Source organism: Numenius arquata, chromosome 3 (assembly GCF_964106895.1).
Source record: "Numenius arquata chromosome 3, bNumArq3.hap1.1, whole genome shotgun sequence".
Classification (NCBI taxonomy): Eukaryota; Metazoa; Chordata; class Aves; order Charadriiformes; family Scolopacidae; genus Numenius; species Numenius arquata.
In genome coordinates, this window is record NC_133578.1 from 21,966,269 (window position 1) to 21,991,130 (window position 24,862).

At 42.2% G+C, this 24,862-nt stretch overlaps 1 protein-coding gene across 2 annotated transcripts in view; it reads left to right on the forward strand.

Moving 5' to 3' along the window:
- The first annotated feature begins 732 nt into the window (after positions 1-732).
- CERS6 (ceramide synthase 6) overlaps positions 733-24,862 on the forward strand; it is a 125,394-nt gene continuing 101,264 nt past the window's right edge. For both annotated transcript variants that reach the window (XM_074145112.1, XM_074145111.1), the window contains exon 1: positions 733-902. In XM_074145112.1, coding sequence (XP_074001213.1) covers positions 733-902 — 170 coding nt within the window. The remainder of the gene's footprint in view (positions 903-24,862) is intronic.

A 24,862-nucleotide genomic window follows, 5' to 3' on the forward strand; every position in this document is an offset into this window, starting at 1 on the left:
CTGTGCACGCACACAGGGTTAAGTCATTAAACGTTCCGCAGGGTCCTTTCACCCGGGGCGGTCCCGCTCCCATTTAAACGCCCGGGCAGGAGCGGGCAGGGGTTCCCGGCGCGGGGAGCGGGCTGGAGCAGCCGGTGCCGCTCCCTGCGGCGGTGCGGAGCCGGGAAGAGGAGAGCTTTTCCTTGCTGCCATCTGCCTATTTAAACCCGGCCGCAGCCTCTCCAGCCTCGCCGGGAGCCCGGCGATACCGCACGGCGGGTCGGAGGCAAAGCGGGAGGGCCGCGGCGGGGTGACCAGGCGCGGAGCCACCAGGCCGGCTGGAGGCTAAGCGGGGGCTGCGTCCCAGCCGGCAGCCTCGGTCGCGGTGAGCGTCCCCGGGACGCAGCTCCCCGCTCGCTCGGGCCGTGTAATTTTCGGTGCGGGGCTTGGTGAGGTTTTTTCGGAAGGGGAAGGGGGGCGGGGGAGGGCCGCTCCTGCCCGGCGGGCCCCGGGGCGCGGGCGGGAGCCAATGGGGGCCGGCGCGGCCGTGTGACAGGCGGGGCGGCCGCTGCCCCCGCCGGGCGGGGAGCCGGCACAGCGCGCCGCGCCGCTCGGCAGCATCATCCGTGGCTGCGGGGCTGACACACGCCTCCATTCTCCTCTCCCTCGGCAGCCGCTCGCACACGCCTCGCCGCGGCGAGGGAGGCCGGCGGGCGGAGCGGAGCGGGGGGCGCCGCGGCAGACAAAGCAAAGATGGCAGGGATCCTCGCCTGGTTCTGGAACGAGCGGTTCTGGCTGCCGCACAACGTCACCTGGGCGGACCTGCAGAGCACGGAGGAAGCCGCCTTCCCGCAAGCGGAGGACCTCTACCTCGCCTTCCCCCTGGCCTTCTGCATCTTCATGATCCGGCTGCTCTTCGAAAGGTAACGCCGAGCCGCCCGCGCCGCCCCGGGCTCGGCGGGGCTGGGCGGGCTGCGCGGCTGGCGGCGGCCGCTGGCTGAGGGGCAGCCGGGAGACCTCGGCTGCCCGGCGTCCTCCTCCCGCCGCCGCCGCTTCTCTCCTGGCCTCGCCGGGTTCTTACGTTTTCCCTCCCCCCTCGGCCGGTCACGTAGCGGGCCCGATGCAGGAAGGTGGCGGGGTTCGGCGGGCAGCCGGCGCTCCGCTCCCGCTGCCCGCAGCGCGGGCGCTAGGAGGCGAGGTCTGCCCGGGAATGGGCGCAGCCCTCCCTCCACCTGCGGCGGCCGCGGCGCCCCGGCCCGGCGCTGGCGGCGGGGGGAGAAGAGCCCCGCTGCACCTGTGCGAGCCGGGGCCTGTCCGCCCCCCCGCCCTCAGGTGATTCGGAGAATGAATGGTTAAAGGTCGTTAGTGTAGATTTAGTACAGAAGCCCCGCAAGAAGCGCTGTGCGGCCGGGCCGGGGCGGGAAGCCGTCCCGGAGGGGAGTTTTCCCGTGTCCCCGCCGCAGGGTCGCTCCCTCCCGCCGCGGGGCGGGACTGGGCCGGGCGGGAGCGGGGCGTTGGTGGCGAGCACCGGCCGGAGGGAAGGGCGCTGCTGCGTGGGCGGGCAGAGTTTTGCCTGCCCGGTGTGCGCGGTGGCGGCGCGGTCGGTGCGTGCCGCGGATGGGAAATGATCAAAGCGCCGTTGGGATGTTTCTCCGTGGAGAGATGCTCCCGGCGCTGCTCCTCGCTGACCCGAACTCACCGTCCTTTGAGGTGCCTGAAGTAATAATGCACATCTCACAAACATATAAATACATATATATTTAAACACAAGGCGTCAAAACAGTGATCGGTTAGCAACGGCTACTTATTTTCTGTTTTTCCCTCTGGGTATTTAACAGAGGCCGCCTGTCACAGGGCAGCAGCTGAAGTGAAGGGGGCTGGGTGCTCACTTGCGCACGCTTCGGTGCTGCCTGACAAAGGTGGTGTTCCCTCCATCTGCAGAGAACAAAAAAGCGATTCCCTACACCAACACCTACGTGTTTTCAGTGCTGTCTTCCTAGGCCATGCTATTAGGGTAGTCAAGGAAGATAAAGGAAGACCAGTAGTTACCATATGCTAGGGAAAAGGACTGTAAAGATGCTTTAGAAATTATAAAATAGCTGATCTGCCAGGTAGCACTCCATCTCCTAATCATTCCTTCACCCTTGTTAGAATATGGCACCTGGGATGTTGGTTTGTGAAAGACTTGGCTGTTTTCATGACTTAGTTGAGAGGACCACGTTTGTTTTGAAAAATAAGCTGTCCTGGGCTCTTTTTAACTTCTGTGTCGCTTTACAGGTTTACTGAAAAAGATGGCAAAATTTGAGGTCTGCCTGAAAATCTGAGGTTATCAAAAGTGGATATAAACACTTATCCTGAGTTGAATACTGCAATATAGTTACAATTTGAGTGCCAAGAATTATTTAGACAATGCCAAATCATTAGTGTTTCTTCTTTTTTCCTTTGCAGCCTGTACAATGTGTACTTTCAAGCACTGAAAGTGGGTGCGTGATGTTGCATCTCTTGCCATCTGAACTGCAAAATGTATCGCAGCAGGGCTGTGTTGAGATGGAGGAACAGTTAGTCAGGGAGACGATTTCAGCCTAAACTTAGAATCACGTTGTTCCTGCTAGTTCTGATGCGACAGTTGTTAGTGTCACAGAAGCTACTCTGATTATTTAGTACTCTTTCTCCACTCCCTCTGGTTATTTTTCTTCATTCAATTAAAGTACTTTTTAATTTTGCAGTACAGTATATTTTTAAGTGTCAGTTATACAGGTGAGAAAAACAATACATTTTATAATTCTTTTATATTCATTAGGCTAATTTTGAAATTTATATCTGGAAATGTGTTCTACTAGTCTGGTACTAGGTGAGAGACCTCCAAAAAGGTTTTATTAATAGTTCAAGTATGTATTTTTTCCTTTTTTAATTTCATAGCAATTGCAAAACTCAACTGTGAGAGTAGGATCGGGATATTTTGTGGGGGATTAATCCACACAGCGTGGTACAATTGTGATTTTTCATGTACTTTATTTAAGCAGGCTGAACAAAAGTGACTGGACCTGCTTCCACTGATCAAAGCAGGGGGATTGTCTTTGACTTGAATGGGGGAAAGATCAAGCCTTGTTATTACTCATTAGTAATTTATTTTGTTAGACCTCTGCTTTGTTTGTTGGGAGCCACAAAAATGGCTCATGCACACCGTGGGCATGCACATTGCCCAGGGAAGCTGTGGTTGCCCCATCCCTGGAAGGGGTCAAGGCCAGGCTGGATGGGGCTTTGAGCAACCTGGTCTAGTGGGAGGTGTCCCTGCCCATTGCAGGGGGGTTGGAACTTGATGATCTTTAAGGTCCCTTCCAACTCTAACCATTCTAGGATTCTATTATCATTAATTAAAGGCTTGCAATGATTTCAATTGATAAAGCTATACAAGATCTGGAAGGGAAAAAGAGAGGAATATCTGTTAAACTGAAAGATTTTCATTCTTCTGTGTATTAAAACAGTTACTTTTTTTTTTTTTTGCTTTCAAAGCTCAAGTTGTAGAAGACTGGTGTTGTACATGCTATATCCTGGAACAAGGTTTTGCAGATATGTAACAGTTCCCTGTTTTTGCAATGGTAACAACTAAAGAAAAAATTAAAATAGATGCAGTAATACATTTTTTTTAAAAAAAAAAAAAAAACAACCCCGAGGTCTACTTTAAAATCTATGGTTGTACAGCAATATTTGTAACACCAGTGTATTCTCTATTTTATTTTGTAAGGTACTCAATACAGGTGCTCTTGTAACTTTTTTATGCTGGTGGGTAGGCAGCCACAGGGTGTTATGAATCTGATTATGTATTTTATATCTATTATTTTCAGACTCCTTCACAGCAGCTGACTGCTAGGCTGCTGGAACAGTATGGTTTTGCTTCCCTTGCTATGCAGGGTGACTAACTTCATGGATCTTCACAATAGTAAGAAATATGGTTCAGGGGGAGCTGTGATTTGGACTTCATCTGTCTTTACTTAGAAAGTTCTTGATATATCTGGGGGATAAAACTTGTCTTGCTGAGGGTTAAAAGTTGACTTCATTTATATATACTTACATTCTCTATATACGTGTGTGTACATATTTGCAGGTGCAGCTGAAATGATAGAACTTGGAAATTCTGTTCTATACATATTCACCTATCATCAATAGAGTTAATCCTACTGGAATTTTTCTTTTGTTCCTTGTTTGGTGTATCAACTAGCCAAGTCAAGAAAAGAATCCAGACACTTTTGAAATTATATTTTTATTTTATTTTTCCTTTCAAACAAACTATTTTTTAAATTATTTTCTTATCCTGCCATCCATGACCAGCACTCTTGAATGAAAGGAAAAAGTAGATTAAACAAGTGTATGCTGAATCACTTCAGCAATTGGATCTGATGATGATGAGTGCTCTTGAAATAAGCTTTGCTCTGAAGTATAATCTCATAACCATGAGATTTAGTGGACCTATCTGCTGAGGCCATCATAGTTATGGATGAGGTGCTAAAATACCTTAACAGCCTTTTTTCTTTTCCCTTCCTTCTCATTCATCTCTTTCTTTAAACGCAAAGTACATTTTAAGAAACTATAATAATGAAGCAGAAAGATAGTGTTACCTAGTAATTTGGAAGGTGGCAGGAGTTTAGCAATGCAGTGGTAATTTGGGGACATATTTCTTTATATGTGTCTTACTGGTTTTTTTTAAAGGCAGGTAAGTAGTTCGGGATCCCCTCCTGTACTATACAACAGTATAATAATAACAGTCAATAATACCAGTCTGTGTCTCTCTGGATCCTTTCCAGTTCTAGTGCAGACAAGACAGTTAAAGCTGAATTGAAACTGGTTTTACTAATAGCAGGGTGTTGTAGTTTTGTTTGGCCTAAAAAGATCAAGAAACATCTGTTATTCTGGGCAAATACTATTTTTCTTCTTTCTTTTATGGGATAACACAGCTCTTTTCCCTCTGTCCTAGACCTCACTGCTCAGAAGCAGCATCCTTGCCTATCCTCCCAAGCACATTCTCAGTGAGGGGCGTGTGGTTATATGAAAATGATGTTCACTCAGCAATCTGTGTTTCTTGGACCCAAAGCAAGAGGTTAACACACCTCTGCTTTAGAGACTTCGCCCAATCCTCCAAAAAAAGTGCTAACTAAACAGATTTCTGCTGTGATCCAGTAATCTTCTAAGTCAAATAGCCTGATATTACTGTGTTCTTTACACTTGGCTCATCTACCCAAGTTTCTTGTATCTCATCTTTGCACTGTAATTGCAGTATATTTTATTTCCCTCTACCACAGATCTACCATAAATCAGCAAACTAGGCTTATAATGCTGTTTTTTGTTCTCCGGCCTTGACACGGGGGCAGTTCTCTAAGGTGAAGCTGATGTTCCTCAGTTGGTGGAATGGCTCATATGGTCAGGGATAGTGTGATTACATATAGAACAGCCCCCCAGCTGCACTGATTTAAGCTGAGCCAGCCTCATCATTTTACTATTACTCAGCTTAAGATATTCTAGACACTGAGTGTATGGAAATTCATGGATTTTGTATGACATCTTGCTTTTATAATGATAATTCAGCTTCAAAGGTAACTGTCATTTAGTATGACAGTAGAATTCCTAGTGGATCAGGGTAACATGAGTGTGTGTGCATGTGTATAATATATATAATTTTGCTAACTGTAAAAATTCATTCAGGTGACAATATATTAAAGCTTTGCAAGTGATTCTGGTATGTGGTGTGTATGTACAAATTTGATTTTTGTAATCCCTAAGACATCTAGTATTGGTGCTTTCTTCCAATAACATGGAGGCTAGACAGGATACAGAACTTGGAAGAGGGCATACAAATTTACTGCATTTCCAGCAGGCCAAAACCTCCTCTGAGAGGTTGGGTGGGGCAATGATCATTATTTCTACCAAAACCTGTTTGTAGGCTGTGATATTTGGAGTTTTCTTGCTTAGCTTCCTGTGTGTTAGGTGAAATCTGGTTGTTCAGGTATAATTCACTAGTGTGTAAGTGGATGCGCATGTTCACTGACAACAACTTTCTACATTTTTTCCTCTATTTTTTTATAATTTCTTTTTTTCATAAGATGACCTATAAGGTCCTTTTTTGCTTGATTACTATTTAACAAATGCTTAATTCAGTTGAAATTGTATAGGGCATTGAAATTAATTACTTTCTATGAAAAGACAAAGGCAATGTAAAGAAAATAGCCAGAAAAGCTATTTGTTTTAATCTTTAAGCTAATTTCTCTTTAAAATAGTAATAATAGAGTAAATAGCTTTAAAATAAATGTCTCGCTGATTGTACTATCCAATTCTCTGTGTTTCTTTTCAGTAGTTCTTAATTTTCTGTCATTTCCATTTTCCTTTATGTAACCAGTATTTTGTTTCCTAGGGTTGCAGCTTTTGACCTTCAGCCACTAACACAAGTAGATAGCTTAAACAAAATGATTGTTTTTACCTGGGGAACCATTGTCTGTCTTGGCATGGGTGTCTTACCAGCTCTGACTAGCGCTGTGTCTGCTCACCCACCTTGATTGTGTCTGTGTTGGCTGGTACACATCTCTGTGTAATGTAGTTGTGTGTTCAGATGTAAGCTGAGAGTGTTCCTTTAAAAGGAGGTGGAGTAGATAAAATGCACGCTTGATTTTGTAAAGGACCATTTATAGATGCACATTAGTGCCAATCTTAAAATTGGGAGTTAAATGGGAAATATGCGTTGAGCTCCAGTAGAGAATGCCATTAAAACTGATTTCTAAAATATCCAGATGACAGAAGTATGACAGCAGAACCACAGCTTGGCTGAGGGAAAGGTTTCAGTGACAGGTCATTAGGGTGGGTACTGAGAGCCTATTACTGGGGCAGAGCTGCTGTTAGTGGGGTTTTGTCTGAGTGTGGCTTCCAGTTACTGTTAGAAACTCCAATTTGGTTCCTGTCTGGATTCCTGTAACTGCACAGTTGGATCCAAATTGCCTGTGGCTCTTTTGGTTGCTCCTACTTCTGCCTCTGTCGCCGATTAACAGGCGTTTGGTAAGAATTTGTTCTTGGAAAAAGAGGAGCTTCTGGTATACTGCCTCTTTCTACACATCTGCAGACCAGTGTCTTATTAGTCCATACAAAGTATTTAGTAAATTAACATTTGGGGAAATCTGTTCCCTTGACTCTGTCTCTGTTATCTGTCAATATGGTAGAGAGGAAGGGGGTGTCTGAGCTGAACAGTCCTTACTTGACCATATTTGTGATTGGTGGATTTTTTTTCCCCAAGAGTTGTTAAATATCCTCTGCCTATAGTAGTTTGACAGTTAATTAGCATTTGGGGTTTCTGTGCCTGTCTCAAGGTGGTCTTGGAGTATTGATAAGAAAGTTAAAATTACAGCATTAGAAGTACGTAGCTTTCGTAAGTGATGTAACCTTACATAATACTCAGTAGTATGCTTAAGGCTGTGGTTGGTAGCTTGTGGACAGTCAGATGCATATGATGTGTATCAACAGTTCCTTGGAGGTGTTCATCTAACATCTTGATTGCTCTGTGGTCTCCCACACTAGTGACTCCCTTCACTCATTGGGCACTTTTAGATTTTGGGGGTGCAGCAAGAATGGGCATCCATGTCAAGGGAATGGGAGGGAAATGTGAGCCTCTGATCACTTGAAAGAGGAGGAATCATTAATGTCTTGCTTTAACGTGAGCAAAATTTTTGACAATCAAATGGGCTGAGATCTTCTGTCTTCTGTGAGGAAGTCTTTTTAGCACATGGTCCTTATAGAAGACTAACTGTCCATTATCTGGCATCCATCAATTTCTCATGAGGATGATACCTTTCTGGTTATTCTGAAGTAGTCAAAGTCTCTACCACCTTGGTGGAGGTGGGAGAGCTGGAGTATTTAGCATAGCCAGTTGTCATTTTAGAGATGGTTTTCATAATGTTAGTGGACCTGTAACACAAAACTTGTGTACCAAAAACTGAGTGTAAACTGTAATGGTTATTTCTTTTTTCCAATGTAGTGAATACCTCTCATAATAGCAAATTTTGCTGTTGGTAAGCTTTCATACTGCTAAGCAATTGTGAAGTATCATGTAACTGTTACTGATGTAGCATAATCAAATTTTATCTCTCAAGGTAATTGGCTGTACAATTACTAAGAATGTCTAAGAGCTATAAAGAGGCATAACATCCAGTTAGCCGTGTTGTGTATTTTATAATATGAAAGAGATATATATACTTGTATATCAGCTAATACTCCAAGTTACCTTTTGCACAGGGAGGAACAGAATGCTTATAAGGTTCTCCATACTACCTGGTATTAATGAAGTACCTTTCAGGTTCACTAACCTAAACCTCATTTTAGTATTATAAAAGATGCACTTTAAAGTTTGGTCTGAAATGACAAAAAGCCTTCTTTGCGCTCACAGGTCACATGAGGATGGTTAAAGCAATGCATTTAAATTGCTTGCATTTTTTCCTCAATGTGTATGCAGTAAAAGCTTCCTTTTAATAGTATCTTCCCTGTCTTGGTTTCTCCCATAGTACTATAGATTATTCCCCCAAATCCTATCTTAAGAAAAGTAAATCTAGCTGACACTGGTGCAAAAAACAGAGGTTAGAGCTCAGACGGGCTCACGGGCATAAAATCTTAAATTGCTGAAGCAGTTTTAGCATTCATGCATGCAGTTGTATTTGTCTGTTCTTCATAACTAGCTACTTGCTCTACTTTTAACGGTAATGGGATGACCCAGAGGAAAGTGGCTCTTTTGTTTATTACGTGTAGTGTCATCACATCTACTTGTTGCCCGTTTGCCATCCTCTGAGATAAACTTAATATTTTTCAGTTCTGCAAGCAGAAGGAGAAAAAAGGCTTGATAGAAATGATGTTGAAATCCTGACTTTGGAATTGGGATCTCTTCACTCCTTTCTTGCCTCTATTGCTGACTGCATTCAGTTCTATGTGACATTGTATAGATACCTGAACTTTCACTGGGGCTGTCATTTACTGCATCCCTGGGACTCTCATCCGTATTGTGAAGAGAGCAGAGCCACTCTCAGCTTCTACTTTGCTACGATGTTTGGCATCCTGTAGTTACTCAGAACTTTAAGCTATGAAAGCTGCTTTGTCACCTACACTGTCTACCTGGACAAATGGTACAAACGAGCATAACTGCCCAGGCTAATGGGAGTCGCTTTCATGCAGTGGCAGGGAATTGCTTATTTGGAAATAAGCGTGTGCTGTACAGTGCAAAGTAAAGAGGCCTTACTTACTCAAAAGCAGTTGTGGATCACAAAAGTGGGTAATGTGAGAAGAAGATCAGAGTGGTACACTGTAATATCCCTCGTGCTTGCTTTTGCTTGTGTCTGTTGTGACTGTGTGATGTATCTGTTGTTGAGGGAAATTCAGTGGAGCTGGAGACAAACTGCTTGGTGTGCTGTCATGAAGGGGACAGTCTGAAAGATATATTCCTTAAGAAGTACAGAAATTAGCCTTGATATGGCAACTGCTGAAACTTTGGGCAGTGTAAACATGGAATGCTAGTCTAAGCCTGAAGGCATTACAGCGTGACGAAACAGACAAAATTAAAGCTATGTGAAATGAATGTGAGCTGAGAAATTCGGGGAGCAGTGGGTGATCTCAGGTGGTGGTGAGCTCCTCTGACACATTTCTCAACCAGGAGACCTGCTCAGTTGGGGAGCTGGAGGGCTCCAGCTGATTGTCAGGGCTGTGGCTTTCCTGGGCGCTGCTGTAGCAGGTGAGACCAGTGAGTCATCAAGACCAGACTCCCCCTTGCAACTGGTGAGACCAGTTGCTTCTGTTGAAAACAAAGTTTTAGGTAATGAGTGGGTCATGAGTGGGAATGTGCCTGTTGACAAACTTTTCTGCAATTGTCCATTAGATTTTCTTGAACTTCCTGCTGTTTATTACTTGTAGTTGTCCAAAGCATGCTGCTGGGCGAGATGATCAGGCTCAGTTGGGTGTATTTATTCCTCTTACGGGCATCATGTTGGAAAGAAGCCATTGAGAAAAAGAAAAGCAAGTGGTTAGACCACAAGCAGGAGCGTGTTTTGTATATATTGAAGCAATAATTGGGTGGCAATTGGGTGGTTGATACTTATCTGTCAACTTTTCCCACACACCTAGTGTGAGAGAAGGGAGAGAACTGATATGATAAGACAGTAGCCTGAAACAGTTCTTCATATGAACACTTCCACCGCCAAATGCTCCCCAAGATTACAATACCTGTTGTACTAAATTAACTTTGCAGTGATTGCATTGATGTGGTTATGATAAATTGAACTGCAAATGGAGTCCTGGGAGCACTGGTGAACAACAGGTTGAATGTGAGCCAGAAGTGCACCAGCAGCATTGGGGAAAGTGTTGCCAGCAGGTCAAGGGAAGGGATTATTTCCCTGTACTCGGCACTGGTGAGGCCATGTCTGGAGTGATGAGTCCAGTTTTGGTCTCCCCTCTACAAGATGTGAACATACTGGAGTGAGGGCAGTGAAGGGCTGCTAACGTGATTAAGGATTTGGCACACCTGATGTACCAGGAGAGGCCAAGAGAGCTGATTCAGTCTGGAGAAGAGACACCTTCAGGGGGATCCTATCTGTGTATAAATAACTGATACGGAGACTAAAGAAGGCAGAACCAGACTCTTCTTAGTGGTGTCCAGTGAAAAGACAGGAGGCAACCAGCAATTCATATGCAGGAAATTCTGTTAAACATGAGAACAAACTTTTTCCTGGGATGGTGGTGAAAAACTGGGACGGTTACCCAGGGAGGTTGTGGAGTCTCCATCTGTGCAGACACTCAAAAGCCAACTGGCTACAGTCCTGCTCTGGTTGACCATGCTGTGAGTGTGGGACTGGACATGGTGATCTCCAGAGGTCTCTTTCCACCTCAGTGATTCTGTGAAATCATAAACCTTACTAAATGGCATGCTTTCACAATGCAGGGCTCCAAGGAGCTCCTAGGATCCTACATCTGTGTGAAGTGTGTAAACTGTATTGGAAACCTGAATAGGTGAGAATTAGGTTGAAGTTCGCTGTAAGCCAGCAGGAGAAACTTAATTAGGGCAGAGCACATAACACTTGTTTGAATGGACATCTGCATTTTCCATTTGTTGTAGAATGGGTCTTTTGATTTTATTGTAGTCTGGCATGTGAGCACATGGGACATGAATCAAGAAATAGATGTGGACCTCCTCTACCTAAGCCAGGAGTTACCTTGTGGGTACCTAAAATGAAGTCTGAGTCAGGCTGTGGTGTAAACGCATTCTGTTCCCTTCTAGGATCAATACTTGAGTCTCCTACAGCATTAAATTTGATTATAACAGGCAATTTTGAGGGTAATTTTAGTTTTGTTCCCCTTAAGTTGATGCTTCTCCACACTGCAGTATCTTCAAGATAATTTTGTTTTTGAAAATAATTCACAGAAAGAGGTGCTTAGAAGACAAGAAATGGTGATCACATGCCTTACTGGAACAGCTTTTATTCCTTTTGTTTTCAAGATAATAAGAGTAAATCAGTCTTAGGAAGAAAAAGAGAGAAGCCAGTCTTTAGTTCCACATTCACCAATTGTTTATATAGGTAATATATGTATACTTGTAAATATATATGTCCATGTGTGTGACACAGGGTAATTTATACACCACAGTGGCATCATATCACTCTGATGTAATACTTTTCCCCCTCTATTTTATTAAAAATCTTAAAATTAAAAAAATAATCTTTTAAGGGCAGCTATAAAATATTGACTGGTCTAGAAAATGCGGTATTGCAAAATGTCTGTTGCTGGGGTGATAATGAAACAGTTTGATATTTGACAGAAGAAACACACCTATATCCTAATTAGAGGAACTCTTTTGTATGCTAACCTGGAACTGTAATTTTTCTAGAGAATTTATAGGAAATGAGGAAAAATGTTTGGTTTTCTTCCAGTTTGGAATGAAGTGGAAATTTAGAAATGTCAAAATTCCATCAGGAACAGATGTCCTGACTTTCAGCCAGGACTGATAAATGGGTCTGGTTACAAGACGATGCAGAGATAAAAATGTGATCTCTATGGCATTTTCAGCCTCCAGTAACATTCATTCTTGACCAGCTCTTAATTTAAGAGTTGCTCAGTTTGTATCTGTATGTGTGGTGCACAGAAAGTTTTGATGTAGGTTTTTTGTTTTGGTTTGTATTTTATTTTATTTAAGAAAAAAAAAAAGTATCTCTGAACAGGTTGATTTTTTTCTTGAAATTAGGCTGCTAGAATCATGGAAAGAGCTCAGACCTCTGAGACATTTACCTGACATTTACCTTCAGTTGTCAAGATGAAAAGTGCGCCAGTGGAAATAGAAGAACACTACTTCATCTTGCCTACTCTTCCACTGGGAGTGACTTCAAGGTCTGAAGAGAAAGTAACACTTTGTATCCATCACCATAGAATTACTTGTGTTTTGTCTTGTTTCCTGATTGGATTAACTCAGGCATAACACCAGAGTGGCTTAGAGCTTTAAATACTAATAACAAATCTCTTACTCAAGTAAGGTGCCTCTAAGAATAGAAAACTGCAAAGTTATTTTGAAGCATCTGCTTTTATACTTATTTTTAAGTGCATTGTAATTAAATCATTTGCCCTGTTCTGGAGGGTGGATTTAGTGGTGGTATGGATTTTTTGTGGGTTCTTTTGTTTGTTGTATTTTATTACATGCTTTCATTTATAACTCAAAACATGACAGCCATGACATCTTTGAAGCACCAGAGCTGTATAGATATACAGCTAGAATTTAGGATTCTGATTGTTTCACGTCTGCTATAGAAGCTGCCTATTACTGATTCAAAAAGACTGCATTGTTTTGGGACAAAGCATACGATTCCTGACACTTTAACTGTCTTTCTCTCACTTCTCATCTTACAGCTGTGCCTCTGTCTCAAAATAAATTGCCCTCACGTTTCATTTAAATTAAAATTAAGGTTTATTCCAGTGTTTCTTGCTATGCATTTTTCTGATCTTCATCTCTTCTACGTGCCCCATAAGTGTTTTGTCCTGCATCTGCTCCCATCTGGTCTGCAGAGCTGTTGGTGGCAAACAAAGGCAGAGCTGAAGTTTCTGTCTTAAGGTTTGTCGACTGCTGCCCAGCTCTTGTGTATGGAAGAGGCAGCAACTGAAACAGAGAGGAAGCAAAATCTTTTACCTCTCTTCAGTGCTGTTACAGTGTGTAACTATCATTCAGATGAGCTGCTCTTCCACTGCATTTATTGAAGAGCAGTGGTAAGAGCATTACAGACCCCTAACTTAGCTTTTAAAATGACATTTAATTGTAAAAGCAGCTATAGAGGAAGGCCTGTTGAGTGCATTGGTGTGTAGGGAGTTTGCGTTGGAGTTCGGGTTGGGGAAGGGTTTCAAGCTGATCCTAATTTTATCAAGGATCTTTCTCAGTTTTGTGGAAAAAGAATACGTTGGTCATCTTTATTGCAAAGTCTTCAGAGTGTTTATTAAGGAAAATCCTAGCTTCTTTCACATTTTGTTTCTACAAAGTCCTATATCTATACCAGAAGATATTCCCTGAAAAATGGTTTGGAAATAAACTAAGTGCATTGACTAAGAAAATTACATTATCTGCTAAATCAATTGCCATCCTCTCCCAGCACAATGAAAAACCATGTACAGAGAAGGAGGTAGATATCAAAGCAAGGATGTTCGCATCCGTGTGGTCCATGAAGTGATTCACGGAGCAAGAAGATAACCTTGACTTCAGTCCTCCATATCCAGTGCTTTGTGTGCGATCTCCAAAGGACCTCTGCTTCCCTTGAATAACTGTGGCTGACTTTAGACCTTGACCAGAATAGGAAAGTGTTATTGTGGATTGTTGTTTGATTTTGTTTATGATGGTGGTGGCTCTCTGTCTTGGGGAGGGCTTGTTGGAATGAAAAGCCAAGGAAGTAGTGTCCAGCATCTTGACTTTTCTTGTTTTTATAGTTGTGTAGAGATTCTAAATAAAAAACTAGATTAGTTCATCTTCATATATAAAAATGGTCTTTGGAATCCAGGTGTTGCCACTTGCATCTTGTCTTCTCTTTCAGATTTGTATTAACTTCACCTGGTGCATCTGCAAATATCTTTCAGAACTTTAGACCTGCCTACTGCACATGGGCCAGTAAATCCTAAGTCATAAATGAAAAAATAAGATTACAGTGGTCAGGGTTTTTTATACTCCTTGCCCAATGAAGTCCTACAGTTTCCTATGAAACATCCTGGAGTCCGTACATCAGGCTAGCTGTCTCTCTTGGAATATTAGCATTTGCTTTCCTATATGAATTTTAATGTAAAGAGTGCATTAATTTTGTGAAACTGTATTACTTACATAGAGAACTTGGTCACATAGTCTTATTTGATTATTTGCATACTGGTAAGGTCTCTGGTGGTATAAATCACAGTTTGTTTCAGGGTGGTCAGACTGATTTATACCAGTTGAGGATCTATATTACTCTTGAATATGATTTATTTACTCACAAAGGTCCTGAATCTGCCACTGTATATTAGAAATTAGTTTCTGCTGAGTTCTGATGCTACATCCGCATAAAACTTGTGTGAAAGACCAGAAGTTGGATATCATTATGAATGGTCATGTGTAACCATCTGACTGTTTTAGTAATTAAGAAGCAGAAGCCATTCAATCTGTACACCGAGGTAAAACTCAAGGCTATATATAAATAGATACCTATTTTTTTTAATTCCATTTTTCTTTCCTTGACTAAGTCCCCCCTGGCAGTATGTGTGCAGCCATGGAATACTGTTCTATCTGAAAATCTCGCACATAGAAGGTTAGTTAACATTTGATATTAACTAGAAAGGCTTATGCTTTTTTGACAGATGAAGATGTGGGCTTGTGCTCCTGCATGGCATAATGTCAGTCAAAGGTATCCCATTATAGCCTTGCTATTCCTTCCCTTGGTCCCTGTTGAACAAGAGCATCTCTAATGCTGACTAAAGGTGTCAGGTCTGCAGCTCAACAGCAGGCTATTGGTAGGCACCTTGTGGACAGCTTTCTTGTGTCCTGCCCCGGTTCTACTCTTCCACAAAGCTACTTTGCGGTGGAGAAGAAGGTCTGATGCACCTATGCAGTGGTTGTAGCTCCTGGCAACATGCAGGGTGGTCTGGAAGGAGTATACTGGTGTAGCCTTAACAGGTACTGTGCTGCAGCTGTGTTGCTGTTAGTCCATCTGGCAAGTAGTTTAATGAGAACCCAGGAGTTCTATGTAAACTGTAGTCATTGCCAGAGTTAAAATATAAGCATCTTTAAGAGCTCTGTTGAGTACACACAAACAGAAAAAGAAAAGTGTCGTCCTTAGTGGTGATGACATTTGTTCCACATGTGGTGATTTTGTGATTTAGAAAGTATAACTGTGGGGGTGTGTGTGTACATATGGATATTAAGTAGATTATAATGATGACCTCCAAGAATGTCTCCCACTCTGCTTCACAGCAGGGTGGTCTTTTTGACTTGCCTGGTAGTACTGCAGGTGTTTATTTATATTGAATGACATAAAGAAGCCTCTGAGTACACTTGCATAATGAATAGGAAAATGGAGCACACTGGATCCACCCTATGTTTTCTTACAGTTCCCTGTTAACCAAACTCCCTTCAAGGGAAGGCTTGATGAATGTCCCCCCTCAGCTTTGCCCGTAGAAGAGCAGTTATCAATCAGAAAGCTTAATCGCGGGAGTGGGCTCTGCATTCTCCAGCACCTCCACAACTCCAGCCTTTGCGACAGTGATTGGAAGTATACTGGTCTGGTCTTGCTGGTGACATTGAAAGAGCAAGGCTTCTGGGTTCAGGAGGTCTTTGAGTGTTACAGTAAAGCAGAGGAATGAAAATGAGTGTGCTTGTGTTCTCTGCTGATGATTTTGAGTGATCCGTTATGTAGTCTTAGGGTCTGGGATCCTTTTTTGTAATAACGAGCATAAGAACAGTAACTGCTTCTTGCTTCTAAAATGTTTTCACATGGTTTAATGAGAACTATCCCAAATAGCAAAAAGTTTTCAGAACTTGCTGCAAGGTGTCACCTTGCTTTGCCGTCCATTTACAGTGTGCCTGTAAGAGTCATAGACAGGGTTGGATTTTCTTCCTTCTTTATTCCTTACCTCTAAAGTTGGATTGAAAACAACAATAATAATAATAGTGATGATGATAATATAATTTTTGCCTGTTCCAAGAGGGTGTTTTGAGATGTAGGTCTGTAAAGGAGACTTAATGCATATGAACAATTGAGAAAGGTTTGAGTATTATTATGATGGCTGTGTAGCTTTTGGACACCTGAATGCTATTTACGACAGTGCATAAAAAGTTACTATTCACAAAGCTATTGTTCTATAATTGTAATTTTAATGAAGGACTTGGTTACTCTTAGCCTTTTTTTATGACAATAGTATACTACTGCAGTGTACTTCAGCTCTCAGCTCATAGGTTTAGTTTTAGATCTTGATCCTGCAGCTGGATTATGTATGGTGTAAATGAAATAGTGATAAAATGTAAGTTCTTTTGGTCCTACTGCAGAACAGGCTGAGTGATTTTGGTGTTCCAAAGCCTCTTAACTAACGGTGTTAAAATAATGAGTAATAAAAACAAAAGTTGGATTACTTCTGTGCCATCAATAAATATTTGCGTCTCAAATGACAGATCATGACAAGTCAACCCCCTCATGTGTGAGTAATGCAAATAATTTTTGTTGAGATACGGTGCAGCAACCACATGGCTTGTGGTGTGAAAATCTGCTGCTCTTCAGTATCTTGACACTTCTGTTACTTACTTGGAACTTAGTTTAGGGAATTAATTACTCCCCAAATTCTTCCTGTACTCGCTAGGTAAACATTGTTAATGGAGATGTTGAGGACCAGAGGTAGGAATGGGATGGAGAAGTAGAATTGGAAGGAAAACACAGGTGTTTTCTGGAGTGTGGGAGAGGGGAGTGAGACTAATGATAAAGTGCAGGGGGGAAAACATGACCATGATGTAGGTGCGTGCACCTGGGAGGAATGTGGTGTAACCAGGCATGCCCATTTGTTTGTTCTTGCCAGAAACAATGTGCCTTTGCAACTGCTCCCTTCAGATACATGTCTGAATTCAAAGGTATACAAGAACACTTGTACTGTAGTAAAAGAAGAGGTGATGTATGTGTGATTTGTCTGCCTCAAGCTGTGCATGGAACAGATCTGAGAATTCTTAAGAATTAAAATTTTACCTTTTTTTTTTTTTTTAAAGTAGTCAGTGGGAAGCCATAGAGTTTTATCGTTGCAATCCCCTCCCACGTGGAAGGGTGTAGCATTCCCAGGCACCACCCCCACCTTCTTGCAGCATCTTTAATGAACACAGATAACAAAAAGAAAGAAAAGAGATGCCAGTTGGCTAATGTGTCACAAAATGATTATGGACTCGTATCTATTTATCTCTGCTGATGGCATCCCAAAATCTGCCATTCGGGAGAGACAGCACCCTTGTTAGTCTTCCCAAATTAAGTCAATAATAACCTTCCAGGTTTGGTTGGAAAATGTAGGTACTGTTACTTCTGGCAGGTCTTGGTCAAGATCCTTGGTCAAGGTCTTGGATCCTTATTATTCACCAGAGGCCTGAATGGTCAGTGAGACCAGAAACACCAAAAGGAAATACAGGACATTTCTATAAAAGTTTCATTAGGGTAGGTAATTTCCATCTTTAGAAGTTACAAATAGTATTAAAACAAGCCAATTTCTGATTGCTGAACTGAGAACTTCAAGGACAGAGGAATCACAGCTGTGCACGAGATGAGGTGACATACCATAGTATGTCAATATAGCCAGGAGGAATGGGAGATCTTGAAGATGGAGCGAGTAGGTGAAGTTTGTCTGATGGGTGTTTTGTGGGAAACTAGAGAACTCCTTGCACGTAACAGTATTTCTCTTAATGTGGACTCTAGCCTTTTCTTTGAACTGGAAAGAGCGCATTGCAACAGCCTGCCAAACTCTGCTGTTGACAAACCAAGAAGACTGATAGTGGAATTCTTGATTTCAAGATAAGAGAGCATTTTCAATCAGCTAGGCAAGGCATCCTTCATATCCTTAGGCTGTCATGGTACAAAAAGCGCTGCTTAAATCATCTAGGGAAACTTAAAAGTGTTGCTCTGATGACTTGATTAGCACTGAAGTTTTCTTTTATGACATTAAAAATCATGCCAAATAATTGTTCTTGCTTTATGCTATACTGTAAGGGGGGATGTGTTTGTGGATGTGTGCCTGTGTGAGAGAGAAAAATGGTAATGTTCTCTAGTAACCCAGAACAGCTATGATTGCCTGGATCATCTAGAAGCACAAGATGTTTTCAGCAATTAATTTATAGACTTAGCAGATGTTCATTATGGCGAGAACCCAATAAAGGACAAGAGCTGTTCTCGGAAAGACTGGTAGTATGTTTTCCCAATAACTGAGGCTTAGAAAAGAAATCCACAGACTTTTATTTCCTTATTGAGAAACACCTATTTTGTAAGGGAGATCTTCTGTGAAGTTTCTAATTGGAATATCAGTCATAAGATGCTTTAATTGTCTAACAGAAGGAATTTAAACAATTGAAAGATTTTTCTTTCTTTACTCAATACAGTGATTATTCTTGAGAGCTGCTGTTGAATTGTATAAAACATTGGTTTGTGTAGCTTTTTAAATTAAGGAAAAATTCATTTCCAGCTGGTAGTTTAAAAGTAAAAATAAACTTTCATATAGAAAGCAAACTTAGTTGACCACGCTGTTCTGCTAGATATCTTTAAAGGACAATTCCAGTTTCTGATTGAATTGTGGAACAAGAAATCATACTTCTTCAAATGAAGCTGATCAAACTATTGTACAATTTCTCTTGAACAGAATGGGGGGAAAAAAAACCCTTTTTGAATCTCGAACTGTGTTTCTCATCCTGGGGTAGTAATTACAAAATGAAAGATGAATAAAGGAAGTATCATTTGGGTAAATAGAGGTACTCTATTTGACCTATGTTAAAAGGATTAATATAAAGTGACGTTTCAAATTTTTATAGAAGCAGAAAGTCTGTCTTAGACCAGAAGAAGAAGAAATATTGAACATTAAGGTACAGACTTCAAAACTGAGTACTGGCTTTGTTTGGAGTGAGTCAAAGTATGCTGGTTGCTGCTACCTGATAAGTGTAGTGGTTCCAGAATGTTTTTAGTTTGGCAATTTTCTCACAAATGCTTGTTTTCCCTACCTTGCTTTGTCCAGCTCCTCATATCCACCTCAATAATTCTGGCACTGCCATTTCTTTACTTACCTTCTGATCCAGTAGACATTAAGTAGAGCTTGTTAGATTGTCTCACTTGGTCCAGGTTCCAAGTGTCCTCCTGGGTTCGGGTCCAAGATACTTCCCCCCTCTTAATGTGTCGTTGTCAAAAAACCAAATAAAACAGAAACCAACCAACCAAAAGAAACCCCCAAACCTTTTCCTCAGGATTTCTATAGCTGTTTATCTAGGGTACTTAGCCAATAACTGTTTGTGACTTGCTGAGTTAAGGGTGAAAAATTATCTGAGACTGTGAAAGTTCAACAGTGACTGCTATAGATAAGATCCAGCTCAGAAACGAGGGCCAGATGGGGCTCATTTAGATGAGTTATGTGTAGCATAGCCTTGGCTTCAAAGGAATTTAGCCAAAGGCAGGAAGGGTGAAGGTAAAGGAACATCAAAGACAAAGGGTCCCTGTGCATGTTCTGGAATTTGGGATGCATTCTGTGTAGTCTGCTGCTCAGCTAATACTGTGCTCCAAATGGCTTTTCTGGGTGGTCTGTGGTAGTCCTGGGTTTACTGGTGAGCAAAAAAGGCTTTAGTAGCATAATGGAAACTCTACTGAGCACCTATGCGGAAAGAGAAGTTACGATGATTTTCATTAATTTGGGCTAAAATGGCTTGAGGCTGGTTGCGTAATTTGCCAGCCAGATCTGCAAGTGTCACATTCTACAATGGCTTTTTTTCCATCAAAGCAAATGAATGAGATAGTCCTGCCTAACAGCAGCTTGCTCGCTCCCCCCATGTCCCCAGCACTCCTTTCCCACCACTGAAGTCCCTTGGCTGCTTGTAAGCAGGTATCCCAGTCCTCCTCCCAGGGGAGACAGCAACCTGAGCAGGTCACTGTCACCACATTGTCAGAGGAGGTGCTTGCTAAGAATCGGGACTTATTCCTGCACCCAGCCTGCCAGCATTCCCTCAGCCTTCGGCTGTCAGTGTAACATCCTGTGGCACCCAACCATATGAAGGTTATGGTATGTGGCTTGTCAAACTAGTTAGGTTGGCCATCGCTGCAATAAGTCAGGAAGTTGATTTCTTTGCCTTCTTGCAGTAACTTGTCAGGCAGCATATTGCGTGTGGTAGAAATGGAATTTGAGAGTCATTTGTTTTAGTATTTGGCAGATACAGAATTGCGTATCTTTTTTTTTTTTTTTAATGATGTTTTAAAATGATGATTTTTAAATAGAGTGCCTTCTGTCTGTGCAACAGAAGGAGAGAAATGAATAAAAATGAGTAAGCTGAAATTGGACTGACTCAGTCCCTACGTTTTAAAAAGAATTAAAAAAACATTTAATGCCTTTGTGACATTGAATATATGAATTGTGGTATGTGAGCCCTTCTTTTCCTAAAAGGTAATTATTTAAAACATACACTGGGTGACTAGTAGATATAAAAACTAGTATTACCGTTAGTCTTTAGAAATTTAGTGTCAAGATGGAGATATTTATGAAGTTTCTAAAACTGTTCACTCACGAAGCTGTAGAAAATACACTAGCAAGATATCATTAAAAGCAGCAGATGCTATAGTGTTTTTGCTGCAAGCACAGCAATTCCTCTGGTTTTGCCTCTTTCTAGCATATCTTTGCCTCTTGCCACCCTCCCTCCCGTTTTATTTTTAATGTGTATCGTTTGGCTGCTAATGGACCCTAGTAGCATTGAGCGTGTATACTCTAGGATGAGGACTTGTGATTTGGAAAGACTATAACAATTTAATTTTTTTCCCCTTCCATCTGTAGTTGCATAGGTGACCCCGCCTGTTACGTACCAGGCAGAAGTAATTTGAGACCTGCATAAGACTGTTGCCTTCTCATTAATTGATGTCTTCAATAACTACTGAATGGTAAAGGGGAGGAGGGCTGGGGAGGAATAGCAGTGAGGTTGACTAGCAAAAGATTTGGCCTAGTTTTTTCAATCTGCATGGCTTTGCAGTTATAAATCTGCCTCTTCTAAAGAGCTTTTATTTATTAATTTTTGTTCCATGCATGAACAGCAGCATTTGTTTTGAATGTTCAAATCTGGTCGGTTAAAATGTAAAATTTTGTCATCATTGTATAATGTCATGGAAATATGTATGTATGGTGAGGAAGTAAGTGAAGGCACCTACTTCTGCTGGATTGCTGTGGGGTTTTCTGCTTTTTGCCCTGCCCCTCCATCATTCTCCTTTCTGTGTATTTGATAGCTGTGTGACATTACATGCTTGGTTTTTCATCCTGCCTGCAGTATTACAAAGTGAAATGCAATCACTCTTCGCCTTTTGCAGGAGTTGTGATGCTGCTTTGCACACAGAGCTAAACAAGACTGAAAGACTTTTTTTTTTTTTTTTTTAAGTTTTTGGTAACATCTCTAAGCTGCTAATTTTGCCTTCTTATTTCTATTTATATCAAGTGGTCCTGGCCTTTGCTTGGTTTGCTTCTTTGTTTATTTTCCTTCCCTTACTTAGCAGTGAAGGACCAGGGATTAGTACCAAATACTGTAACAGCTTGGGGATTCATGACAGGCTGATGACCAGTGCTTTGACCCTCCAGATACTCTGGCTAAGCATTACAACAGGCATCTGAAGGGGAATATTCTGTCACTGAGTAGGTATGTGTATAATGTTTGTTTTCTGACATTTATTCACAGGGAGGTTTCCTTCTATAACCATTTGTTAACTGAAGCACAGGGCTCTGAATTTGAACAATGAGGGTTTTACCTGTTCTGTGTTCTTTATTAGCTGGTTTTGTTTTTGAATCACTTGCATCTGCTACAGGAAAACTGTATCTAACTGAAAGCCAGGGAACTGACTTCTGTTTCTGAAGCTGCTCTGAGATGTAGCTGGAACTGCATCAGGAGACTGCTTAAACCCCTCCTTGCTGGTTACACCTTGGTGTCCTACCTTCCCTGGCCTGAGGCTCTCTTTCGTTGTGCCATAGACGGTGGCACTGGAGCACAGCTTCATGTAGCTCTGCGGTTTCTCACTGTTTCCTGGTGAGCTTTGCTCCCTTATGGCACTGGCTGTGGCTCCAGTGTTGGTTCTTGCCAGCTGGAGAGGCTCTTGAAGAGGGCAGGAGTTTCCAGCTCTCAGTCATGAAGGAGAAGGCCACAGTGATGGAGAATGAAGAAAGCATTGGTCCCTGCTTGGACCAGCAGAGGTTCTGTAGGCTTCATGGTAACTCCTCAGAGGTTCCCTCTCTCTTTAGCTGGCCCATATGTGTCAATCAGCAATATTCACCTGCTTTAGGCCTGGAAAAGGGTAGTTTCTGTGTGCTACTGTGACCTTGGTGTAACAGCATTCCCCAGCCCTCCTTCTTCCATACTGCCTTGGTTTTGCGAGTGCTTCTCTGTGAAGCTGAAAAGATATCCCTGTAAGTAGAAGCTGATCTTGCAGTGGAGTATTTTAATGTCGTGGTTTGGGCTGGGCTGGCCACTAAAATGAACAACAGGACAATTCATCACTGTTTCCTCTTCTAAAGTAAAATGTGTGATTATGCTGTAGTTCTGGGTATTCTGAAGACTTTTGCTTTTCTTTGTGTTCCTGGCTATAGGCATGGAGGCAGCGGTCACGCTCTTTGGGAGTCAGGCTGTGTCAGTAACATTTCTCTAGAGCATGGTGACTGACATGTCAAGAAAGTGACTGTCAGCCCAGGAGCTGAAATGAGGTGCCTGCTCACGGGAGCTGCTCCGAGTATCCTTCTGAGGCATTATATCTGCTGGCCTGACATTTCCAGTCCCACTCTAAGTGAGCTACGGTCTTGGGCTATGATACTTCCTTGTGTATCTTAGATATAGATGTCATGTCTAATTTGTTCTCAAGGGAAGGCAGAGTTTGATTTATAATTCTGTGTAAAGTTGGTAATTATCGAGTGCTCTCAATGCTTGTAAAGCCTTGCTGTGGTTCAGGTACTCTGCAGGTACTTAACTGATGTGGGTGCTGAATGTTTTGGAGCGTATGGGACAGGGAAGCGTGAGGCTCTCAGCAGCACACTGGCCAAGTGCGTATGGTGAGCTATGAATGCTTGTATTCCCCTGGGCAAACAGGCTGTGTGGGTAAGTCTTCAAAATGAGTCCTGCAGCGATTCCTACCTGGGTGTTTCCCCACCCTGCTCCCTCTCCTCCTTTCATCCTCCTCTCGCCAAACACATAGCACTCTGCAGTTCACGTGCAGCAATGTTACACATGGCTAATCTCTAACCCAGCTGCGTGACAGACTGGCTGTTGCTTCCATTTGAGTTGGCAGACCAGCATACTGGATACCATACTAAATAGCTTTTGTGCTTTTTCCACTGAACTGTCTTGTAATTCTCCATGCACACCAGAACGCTCAGTTTACTGCAGTAGCTGGAGCAACGGGACAAACTCTAAAGACCTATGGAAGAGGTGATCCCCAACCTGTCTGAGTTCTGCTGGGTGCGTTTTGGTGATTAGGGTAGATTAACCTGTGCCTTCAGGAGTGTCCACATTGCTTCTTTGCTCAAGCCGTATCCTCACATTGCCTGGTCACAGCTTATTTTAAAGGCAGAATGTTTTTCCTCTTGACTTTTTAGTTACACTCCTAAATAAGAATTACTTGATGACCAATCTTAGGAACCATGTTTCTTCCCACTTAAAAAATAAAATTCATGGTCTACAATTGTGTAAAAAAAAAAAAAAAAAAAAAATTGCTATAATGACCTGGTTATAACTCATATGGGTTCTTAATTTTGGTTATTAGTTCCTAGTTTTATATTCTAATAGTTCTAATACTAAACCAATTCAGAGCAGAGTCCAGTTCCTCTATAATGTGGTGGTGGTCATGTGCGGAAGAAGCTGCTTTTATCACAAGCAGCATGTGCTGTGGTGTGTTAGAAACAAAATAAATAAGCAAAACAATTCTAATTATCGCTAGGAGATGAGAAGGCACATAACGCCCCCAAACAGAAATACAAAGAGTAACAAATACTTGGCACTTTAAAAGCTTTAAGTAACTATTATCTTACAAGTATTTTGTGACCTGCCAAGGTGGATAAATGCTCTGCCTGGTTTTCAGCACCGGGAATTTTTCCTCTCCTTTTTTTTCAAACTCTAACAAAGAGCTACCTCTTGTCATACTATCTCAGTGTCACTTACTTCATCTAATAGCAACCACTGGGGGAGAATGTTACGGTTTCCCTCAAATACCCACCTGTCCAAATTATTTTTTTTTTTTAAACCCTCTGCTGATAGATGTGGGCAGTTACATAGTAATACTAGGAGAGAATCGTGTTTCAGTGAGGCGTCCTTTGTGGGATCATTTGAAGTTGGAGTTAGCAAGTTGCTGACAAAAATCTTGCAACAAGCTAAGAGAAAACAGGATTGTAACAGTTTCTTGTGTGTTTTGATGAACAAAATACAGGTGCTTATGGACCGAGGTGTAAATGATTCACAAATACCCCAAATAGGAGATTATGTCTCTTCTTTTGTTTGACACACGCTGCGGCATTTTCAAAAGCTGTCAAAACTGGTGCACCAGCATTACTTTTGTGTGGTGAGCTCCTGCGGCCGGCTGGTGGCCGTGCATCCAGTTCACCACCATGTCCGTGTTGTGCCGCAAGGCTCCCTTCCCTGTCTGCCACTTCTGCCTGCAGC